Genomic DNA, 10,936 nt, shown 5'->3' on the forward strand with positions numbered 1-10,936 from the left:
ACCTATTCTATTAATACATCCATGGACGAAACCCGCCCGAGTATCTGCCGGTGCACATTCCGTTCCCTTTAAATCTAGTTTGACGCAGGTTACGTACGTGATGTCATTGCGTTCCTGTCGTAAGATACGTTTCCACTTCCGAGACGCGTTGGCAGTTTCCTAAACACTGCAGACGGGCAAATCGACGCAACAGTCCAGGAGAGAGAATGTGGTGAATGTGGCTCCGGAGCTAGGATACTGAAACTGGAGACACAGACCGGACATGAATGTGTAAGTTTATATTCATTTTACCTTCTCTGTTGACTTATCGAATGATTGTACGCCTGTCAGTTCTGTAATTGTATCCATTCCGTACGCTACCTGTCACCGCTCCGAATTGATAGCCGAGACTTTAATTATTGTGCCATAGCATTCTCCTGTTCTCTGATTTTGTCATTTCGTTTGAATGTTTAATTTCGGTCACCATTCACTTTGATCTGAAATGCCCCACGACCATTCTCGGATTTCCATCCTCTGAAAAGCAGGTTATCTGGACATTGGCAACAGCCTATATAGCCTAATAAATAGACAATTTCAATAGCATATACGAGGGTATGAAAATTGAGACATCATGTAGGCCTACTTACGGATAAACAGGACACCTGAATGCCACTTTCTTGGCATTGGCTTTAAACGTATTTTTCCCCACCGCTGGTGTTGAAACTGTTGGGCCCCTCATCGCTTCCTGTCAGCTTGTCATCGCATAGTGGTGCCACGTGAGAGGGCTGCGGTGGGCTCCCACTGACCCTGGTGGGCTCCCACTGACCCTGGTGGGCTCCCACTGACCCTGGTGGGCGCCCACTGACCCTGGTGGGCTCCCACTGACCCTGGTGGGCTCCCACTGACCCTGGTGGGCTGTAGCAAAACAGCGAGGAATGCGAGAGGGAAGAAACAGCTGTCAGCCTATGACCTCTCTCGACTCTCCTCACATAGACCAGCATCTGTTCATCCAGCACACCAGACGCTCCTGGATAATAACAGAAGTGTGTCTGTCATTAGACTAAATATAAATATTTTGCACTCTGGTGTTGGAATTGTGTGATTTAGGTCTATTGACAGTATGAATGTGGCTGTAGTACGTTTTGCCTGGTGTTGGGCAAACTCGTACAATATCTAGCCAGTTTGGTATAGCATTTTGGCGATTTGAACCTGAGTTCTGCTGCTGTCACTGTTGTCAAACAGTCTCACCACTGACTGTGTTGACCTCAGTGCTGGAAAATCCCTCTGATCTTTCTTAAGGGGGATTGTAAATCCTCCAGAAGCTTCTGTGCTGGGACTCCATGCTGTCAGCCGTACTTATACAACACACCCCTCCCCCATAGTGACATGTACACACAGAGCCCTACCTATCACTGCTCTTTTGACAGTATTTGTGACAGTCACTGCATGTGTGTTTACTGCTGGAGTACAGCTTAAGGCAATGTTTGATTGTCACCAGCAGACCTCCCGGAGTCCGATAGATACCCCTGTGTCTGCTGTGGATGTCGTAGCGTTGAGTTAACACACACATACGTACACACAGACATACACCAGCCCACTTCCGGCTTTAGGCCTGGGCCATAGCAAACACACACCAGTATTTGCCATGTCTATCCTGTGATGCTTTTTTAGCCTCTCTTACTCTGAAATGTAATTTAATGTAATGTACTGCTTTATAAATGTTCTTAGCCGATAGACAAACATACTCCAGGAGCTTGCTCGATCGCCTTGTTGAGAGGGGTCAGGGAAGAATTTTGACAGCTCACTTATCTGGCCCCCGGGTGATTACTGTTTTTTTGCTTCCCTCTGGAATGATCTGCCCCCCCCCTCAACAGGACCGCTGGTCCCAGACTCAGTCACGACTTCATCACGCCATCGCTTCGGTCGTTGGCTTTAGACCAACATGAGCATGAATAGCGATTGAGAAGGACAGTGAGCGGGCTACCCTGGCTGATTGAAAAATGACTCCAACGTGACCCGAACAAACGCTCATTCAAACTGATGACGAGGGGCGTGAACATTTTAATGAGGAGCGTGAGGACTTCCTCTTTGACTGTTTTCAGGCCATTGTAGATTCCCTCCGTTTACGCTTGAGAGGGGTAAATAGTGTCATAATCGTCCCTGGCCTGCTGGGTCCGATGTATCAAGCTCTTTTCATTAGAGACACACAGTTTTTCTTTTAGAGAGGAACTAGAGGTTGATATTCAAACCAGTGGTTAGCGATTACGTGCGTGTTCATGACCACAGAGCTTTGGTGCTAGTGAGCTTAGCCACCAACATGCCCGATCTGATGGGCCTAGCAAGCCATGAGGAATGATGGTTGGGAACGACAGGCCCAACGTTAGGGTGGACACACACACGGGTGGGGACAGTGAGGGTGACCTGACCTGCTGGCTGGGGGATGGTCAGTACCTGGCTGCCTAGTACCATAGCAGATTGATCATTCATTCATTCATTCATTCATTCATTCATACACACATACACACATACACACATACACACATACACACACACACACATACATACATAACATCTTGTAGCCTGACTGAAATGTTCGCTGTCAGGGTTTGCCTGTCGTTTGCACCCTTGTCATATGTCTCCCCCTCCCTCACGGTATCTTTGAACGACTGATGAGCGTTTCCTCTCGCCGTCCTTCCTCAGGTCCCCCTAACATGGAAACAGAGATGATCCCGAAATTTTCTTCGAAGGACGAGGAAATCGATTACTGGAAGACTCTCTCCCTGAGATATAAGCAAAGGTAAGCCGGTGTCTCGTTCGCTGAAGAGACGCAGTCCTTGATTAGCGTCTTGTATTAATGCCAGTTCTCTTTCCCATGATTCATCAGGGCTGTTTGTCCTCAGCTCAGGCCTTGGTTGTCCAGCTTATGCCCCGCCCTCTGAGTCACTCACTTCCGAGTATCTTTTGTCTTGGTTCGTTGTGGATTTGCAAACATCTACAGAATTCCAAGCTCTCTGCTACATAAGGGAACGTTTCTATATTTTGCTCATGGCTGCTATTCAAATAGATTATGTGTAATGAAATGAAATCCACATTCATTTTCATACAGCTTGGTGACACACACACACACACACACACACCACGTGCGTGCAGGGAGCGGCGACACGGAGAAACAGACACACACACAAACACACACACAAGGAAAATTGTTCTCTGCATTTATCCAAGCGAGCCCAGGAGCTGTGGGCAGCCCTTATCTACGGCGCCCGGGGACCAATTCCAAATTCTCATGTCCATTCTTGTTCAGGGACAGGAGAGAGATCTGTTCTGCTTGTTTTTATACTGGGGTTCTTTTTGTGATGGAAACATGCAAAGAACCACACAGAACGGTCCAGGAGATGTTCCCCCTGAGCACCAACAGGCCTGGAGAGAACATACCCCCCCCAGTGCCAACAGCGCCCCCCCCCCCCCCCCCCCTCCGCAGGAATCAAATTTAGGACCTTCTTTTAGTCCTACTTTCCTGGAGGCGGAAGCTCCATTGACCTACATTAGTTGTAGTATGTGTCACTTTCACGGATGTCGTCATAGCCTACTCCCTTCACTAGCTCCAGGAACTGAGCAGTCCGGGATCTTATGTCATAGATGAGGCAGCTACTGTAAAACCCATGACTCCCACCGCCTAGCTACGCTGCTCACAGGAGATAGCTTAGTCATACAATCCTCCAGCTCGACCACAAACGAGCATGAGAGAAGATCCCACGGTTACACAACGGCTAGACTCACCGCCAAGTTGCTCAAACTCTGCCGTCCACTGCACATCGAACACGTCACTATTGACATTTGAGTTGCTGGTGACGATTTTAGGAGTGGACCTGAAATCTGACCTATTCATTGGCGATTGTCCTATTTCATTTAATGGCCGAGTAGTTGATCACCATAAGTTAGAATGACGTCACAATTGAATAATGATGGTTGTACTAGATTTACAAGTGAAAGGGACAGTTTAATGCGAGTCCTCCCATGGACAAACAGCTGTGGCTCGTTCAGAGGAAAAGACCGCGTCGGTAGGATTTAAAAGTGAGCAGCTGTCGATATTGATGACGTAGCAGTGTCTGGACCTGGTAGTCGACAGTATCTTCCGTTGTTTCTGAGCACTGGGGCAGTAGCAGCCATGAATGGGTTAAAAACCAGGACGTTTCTAGGAATTTCCTGCCAAGAAGATGAGGGCAGAAACGCATGGAAAAACAGCACCAAGGAGTTAGTTAGCTAGCTGAGGTTTACCTCACACATGTTTGGGTGTTTACAGTTTCACAGGCTCAGAGTAGACTAACCTTTCCAGCACAGTGTGCCGTGTTTGTTAGTGCTGAGTCTTTGTGTTTCATCACAACATAGCCTATTTAATAGCCAATTCTCAGTGGTTGTGTATGATTAAGTAGGCGGTGTACAAAACAGAATCCTATCATCCGAAAAACGATACTTTCCTGGTATTATTTGTGACTCAGTTCACTGAAAACTTGAGGTTGCTATGAAAGGAAGTCCTAGCTGGTGACTGTTGTTTGGCCGTATGCTGCTGATGTACTGGGCTAGGTAGCTACTGGAATACTGCTGGGCTAGGCTTACTGACCAGATGGTCACTGTGGCACGGTTGGTCAGCTGTTCTCAGAACAGTCTAAGCCAGGTGTGTGTGTGTGTGTGTGTGTGTGTGTGTGTGTGTGTGTGTGTGTGTGTGTTAGTTCTGACCGGTGAAGAGTCACTCTTCCTGTGTCTGATCTCATGACCTCATCCTGTCTCCCAGTATCCTGCCGACCCCCTGACCTGTGACCCCTGCTGTATCAGAAGACATCTGTCTGTATTCTACTTTCAACATTGAAAGCTAAAATGTATAACCCAGCAATGTCCATAAACATCTAACCCAGATATATCCACAAATATCAGACAGTGTTGGTAATTTCTGATAGTACAAAACTTCACAGGAGACCCAAATCGTTCAGCCTTTACAGGTATTTATTACGGTAACACACTCAATACAGCTTCAAAAGTATTCTGATACAGCCCCCAGCCCAACTGGGCTCATCCTTTTATATGCAGATCCTCAAACTCAGTGTGTGCGTCACATATGGCTGATGGTTTTCTTGGAACTTACGTGAGTAGATATTAATCCTGCTATTTCTATTGAGACATACTGCGAAATGGGACATTCCAGTCTAGAACGCTCTGACCTGCACAACTCACTAGGGACCTCAACTGAGTTCGCCGTTCGCTTCCAGTTGTTCTCCTCAGCCGAGCCACCTTGACCTCACGGCCAAACGACCCTCTAAACACTGTTTCCACAACAACAGGCTGGCTTTTTTTTTACTTATATTGTCCATGGTTTCGTCATGGCGATAGAGACACCGACTAGAACCTGCACGAGCCTGACTCATCTCCTGTGACAAAAGCCTTTCATGTCGTTGGACGGCTCAATGCAGACCGCCGCTGCCTTTCAGCCAGTTGACGCTGTTCAGTTCAATAGAAGATCATGTTTTAAGTCGTACATATCTGAACCCCCACTCCTCTCTCTCTCTCTCTCTCTCTCTCTCTCTCTCTCTCTCTCTCTCTCTCTCTCACACACACACACACACACAGACACACACACCATTCTACTGATAACTTACACACTACTGCTGCTACTGTAATACTGCTGCTATTGCACTACTGTATTGTACTGTATTTTTGCACCTTACATTTTGAGTAATTGCTATTTTTATTGATATTTTATTGTTATTCTATTCATATTAATATTGCGCTGTTTTATATTATTATTACTTAGTAGACTTAGGATGTGTGCATTGGAGGACAAAACAAAGTAAGAATGTCATTGTGTGGTGTAACCACTGTGTCTAACCATGCACATGACAATAAAGTTGTTGAATCTTGAATCCATGTGATCTCCAGTTACCATGACGCCCAGGAGGAGCAGCAGGAGTTCCGTGAGGGCAGCCGGGAGCTGGAGGCGGAGCTGGAGGCGGAGCTGGGCCAGGCAGAGCACCGCCTCCGGGACTCGCAGGCGGAGAACCAGCGACTGAGGAGCGAGGTGGACAACCTCAAGGTGACTGAGAAGAAAAAAAGAGCTTTTCACATCCGCAGAGCAGAGCAGGCGCGGACGCAGAACGGACCCGAGGAGCGAATGAGAGAGTAGAGTTCAAGATTTAAGAACTTTATTGTCATGTGCATGGTTAGACACAGTGGTTACAGCACACAATGACATTCTTACTTTGCTTTGTCCTCCAATGCACACATCCTAAGTCTACTAAGAAATTATAATATAAAACAGTGCAATAATAGTAATAATAAAATAACAATAAAAAATCAATAAAAATAGCAATAACTCAAAATGCAAAGTCTGCACATTGGAGCATATACAAAATAGATTGTACCCCAAAGTTTATTAAATGAATGTTTTGATCTACTGTATATGATCTTCATCAGAACCATTCTGATGAAGATCATATAGATTGAAATGTTAATTTAATAAATTATGTTTAAATTAAACAATATTAATTTAACTTTGGACAACCTCAAGGTAACTTAGCCTTGTCACTCAGTCACTGTCTGGTAGAGTGACACTCCTGGTTGGCACTGCCGCCAGTGTGTGTGTGTGTGTGTGTGTGTGTGTGTGTGTGTGCGTGCGCGCTGGCATTGTAGGCCTTCATGCACATGCCAGAGCTAATCTTCCAGCCCACCTTAACAGGATGACAGGATCAAAAGGTAGAAAATAGCAGATGACCGTGTCATGCCTAAAGATGCTAACCATGTTTCACCTGGGTTTCTTGATGTTCGTTTCCCTCTTTGACAACAAACAAACAAACTCCCTCTCTCTCTCCCTCTCTCTCTCCCCCTCTCTCTCCCTCCCTCCTCCCCCTGCAGGAGAAGGTGGAGCAGCAGTACGCCCAGAGCTATAAGCAGATCTCCATGCTGGAGGACGACCTGGGCCAGACCAGGAGCATCAAGGAGCAGCTCCACAAATATGTCCGGGAGCTGGAGCAGGCCAACGATGACCTGGAGAGGGCCAAGAGGTCAGCCAGGGCACCGATACCGTGTGCATCCTTACCGCTTTCACTGCTCCCGCCTTCGCTGTCTAGCTATTAAGCAGTAGATGTTTTTAATTGACCTTTGTGTTGAGCTTTTCAACCAAAATGGAGACAAATGTTGGCCTGCAGAAGTATTCTTCTGCTTTTCTGCAGCTAACAAAGCAACAAACAAACAAACAAACATCTTTATTTGTCATACAGTGAGACAGGCACACATCACACGCTGTAGGCGGCAATGCTGAAACACACACACACACACAGATGACATTTTTAACCCATCCCGTCGTCCTTCCTCCAAGGACAGCTAGGAGCAGTAGGCAGCGTGCATGCTGGGACGCGCCCGGGGGCCAATCAAGTGCTCCTGTCCGTCTTCGCCAGGGACGGACAGCGTTAGGAATCTGTTCTTCTCTATGTTTTTCATATTGGGTTCTTTTATGGGGGAAACCCTTGCGAACACGGGAGAACATGCAAACTCCACACAGAAGGTTCCGGAGACCTTCTTGCTGTGACGCGACAACTGTACCGGTACTAGATACTGCGCTACCGTGCCGCACGTGAGCGATTTTGAGGTTCAGTGTCGTGCTCAAGGACACTTCGGCACACTCCGGAAGCTGGGGTCGAACCAGGGGGGACCTCGCCCAGCCTTGCCTCAGCGGACATCCTGTAGCTTGCTCATCGCTCCGACCGACGACAGTGACCGTTGTTGACCTGTCCCCTCCACAGGGCCACCATCGTGTCCCTGGAGGACTTCGAGGGCCGTCTGAACCAGGCCATCGAGAGGAACGCCTTCCTGGAGAGCGAGCTGGACGAGAAGGAGTCTCTCCTGGTCTCTGTGCAGAGGCTGAAGGACGAGGCCAGAGGTATGGAGTCTCTCCAGCCCCCCCCCCCGACCCCTGACCCCCGACCCCCTACTTCCTCTGCTGCTGTGGTGTCCCATGTCTCAACTCAACTCAACTCAAATTTTATTTATAAAGCACATTTAAAACAACCGAGGTTGACCAAATTGAGCTATGTGGAGGGCTTTGTTTTTTATTTACTTATTTTTTCTTATCTTTTTAATGTGCTGTATTTTACTGTTTTTATTGTGATATGGATCCCCCTGGGTCCAAAATAAAGAATTGTACAGCTCCAGAGCAACAAAACACACAGCACGCAACATAACACTACAATACATCAATACAATACACAATAAGCAATATAAAATACAGAACAATACAGGGGCCATCGGGTGTCCAGCTCAACCTGAGTTGAAGGCCTGGGAGAACGGGTACGTCAACATACGTCTCTCTCTGTGTCTCTCTGATCCAGACCTGAGGCAGGAGCTGGCAGTGCGGGAGAGGACCACCGACATGACCAGGAGCTCAGCCCCCAGCTCGCCCACCCTGGAGCTCGACAAGCTGGACGCGGCAGTAGAAGCCTCCCTCTCCCTCCCCGCCACGCCCGTGGGGAAGGGCATCGAGCACCACTTCATCAGCCCAAAAGGTCAACATCGCCTTATATTCTACATGCCTTACTGTACGCCCCCCCCCCCCCCTCCTTGTCAAACGACCTGTTTCTGTGTCACAATGGATGTCGGATCATGACGCGTGTCCCGCCCTCTGTAGCATTGACCAATGGCTGCGGCAGCTCTCCGCTGACCCCGTCTGCGAGAATCTCCGCTCTCAATATCGTCGGCGACCTTCTGAGAAAAGTCGGGGTAAATATTTGACCTGCTTTCGTTTCCCTTTTCAAACGGTACCAAGTGCCACCACGGATGTCGGCGCTTCCTGTTCGAGATTCGACTGTGTCAGCGAGATAAAAGCGTGTCGTAAAACGCCTGATGGTTGATGAGCGAGGCTATTTTTTGAGTGACTGTGACGACACCTGTTGCCCAGATCTCCTTTAAACGAGGAGTGCGTTGAGCAGGTGTGTGTGGTGAACGAGAGGCTAGCGGGCCTTGTGATGGGGCTAAACGCACGCCATGTTTCTGTCTGTCCTCAGGCTCTGGAATCCAAACTAGCCGCTTGTAGGAACTTCGCCAGGGACCAGGCAGCCAGGAAGAACTACGCCGCCACCAACGGCACGCTCATCAACAGCAACGCCACCAAGTTCTCCCACTCGCTACACACCACGTACTTCGACAAAACGTGAGTATCACACACACACACACACACACACATACATGCTGTACACACACGCCAAGTCCACTCACACCAAGCTTCTGGTCTTCTGTGTCTTGCAGGGCTGTGAATGGACTGGAGCCCAGCGCCCTGACTGCGATGGCGTCAACTAGAACTGTGTCCCCCCCTGGCATGCTGCCACTCAGCGTTTGAGGACCCCTCCCCCCCCTCCCCCCCCTCCCCCATTACCACCAGAGAGACACTTGAAAGACCGTTACATTGTGTGTGTGTGTTTGTTTGATTGTTTGTGTGGGTGTGTGCGTACGCACACGTTGTTTGAGTCACAGCTGGTGTACGCGAGTTTGATTAAGAGTGTGAGCATGAGAGAGTCAAAGTGCGTTTCCCCTCACTATTTTCAGCTCTAAATGTGTGTGTGAGAGAGAGTGCATGTGTGTGTGTGGATCGACCACACACAGTGATGTGCCTGACATGTACAGTTCTATACTTTGCTTGTGTGGCTGAGTGTTCTCCAGGCCTCTGCTCTCAAGTGCGACCATGACTCCTATCATTTCCACTCATCCACTTAAAAAGCTATACCTGACAATAGTCGTCAACAGACTGCAACCTCTTATTCCTCTTTCAATTTAATTGCACAATTAAGTTAATTTCTATGTAGAAAGTGTTATATTTAAAAACAAAAAGGGATACGTTTATTAAGTTCATCCAATTTATTATGCTGTATACTTTACGATGCACTATTTAATGTGTGTTTGCTTGCACATGTGTGTTTGTGTGTGTGTGATATGGGGTGTAAGGGGGGAGTGGACCCCATGTCCAGAGGCATGACGGAAGTGACTGAACTGGGTTCAGAGCCGAGTGGTTGTGGACTCCATGTTAAACAGCCTGGACAGATCAGCTGCTGCACTGGTGCTCATCTGTTACTGACAGGGTTAAAGCTTCATCTGTTACCGACGGGGTTAAACCTTCATCTGTTACCGACGGGGTTAAACCTTCATCTGTTACCGACGGGGTTAAACCTTCATCTGTTACCAACGGGGTTAAACCTTCATCAACAAACCGCTCCTTACTTGCTGAGCTGTAATCAATCATGTACATTTCTCTCTGTAGACTTGTACAGCTGTTAAAATTTCAGGGAACTTCTTTCTACCTTATTTCATGGTATATTGTGTCTTATTGAGTAGTAGGTCAGCGCCCTTAACCTGATACAAGATCATAATCATCAACAGCATATTCATCAATTAAGTATTAAACACAGATCCCCTTTCTGGCAGAGACTGTAAAATGGAACTATATAGATTATGGTGCATTTTGTCACAGGGAACATGTTTATTGATGAAATGTTTGTAATTGTGTGAAGCAGTTTGGTGTGCCTCTTGGTTTTTCTCAGTGGTTTGATATTTACCCTGTACTATTTATTTAATATTGCATACTGAATTTAAATCAGTTTGGCTCTACCCATGCTCCCCATAACCTCAGCAGACTTAATTTGGAGCACTTACTCCCACATGTAAACCTTCACTAATTGATAGTCACTTGGAGCACGCTATAATGGGCCTGTTGCTACAGTATGTGTTATTTGTATATACTGTAGGTTTATAAGCATTGTAACTTTGCCTATCAAATTTGTACATACCCACATTTGGCATTACAGCTTTATTTATTTCAGATTCTTTATGGCATGTTTTGAATTGCGAAAGTGTGTTTTATGGTTAAAAATCATATGATGTGCAATCAGTTGTCTAATCTATTGAAATAAATAAATTCAATGAA

The 10,936-nt window shown here is 47.1% G+C and overlaps 1 protein-coding gene across 1 annotated transcript; it reads left to right on the top strand.

The window, feature by feature from the left end:
- The first annotated feature begins 176 nt into the window (after positions 1-176).
- Positions 177-10,787, top strand: ndel1b (nudE neurodevelopment protein 1-like 1b). The gene is made up of 9 exons (XM_084438788.1): positions 177-270; positions 2,680-2,776; positions 5,911-6,064; positions 6,883-7,031; positions 7,770-7,906; positions 8,355-8,528; positions 8,651-8,742; positions 9,027-9,172; positions 9,268-10,787. Exons 1-9 carry the CDS (start codon positions 267-269, stop codon positions 9,356-9,358), a joined length of 1,044 nt encoding a protein of 347 aa, XP_084294914.1. The 5' UTR covers positions 177-266; the 3' UTR covers positions 9,359-10,787.
- The last annotated feature ends 149 nt before the right edge of the window (positions 10,788-10,936 follow it).

The sequence above is a fragment of the Borostomias antarcticus genome (genome assembly GCF_949987555.1).
Source record: "Borostomias antarcticus genome assembly, chromosome: 5".
In the NCBI taxonomy this organism is placed as follows: Eukaryota; Metazoa; Chordata; class Actinopteri; order Stomiiformes; family Stomiidae; genus Borostomias; species Borostomias antarcticus.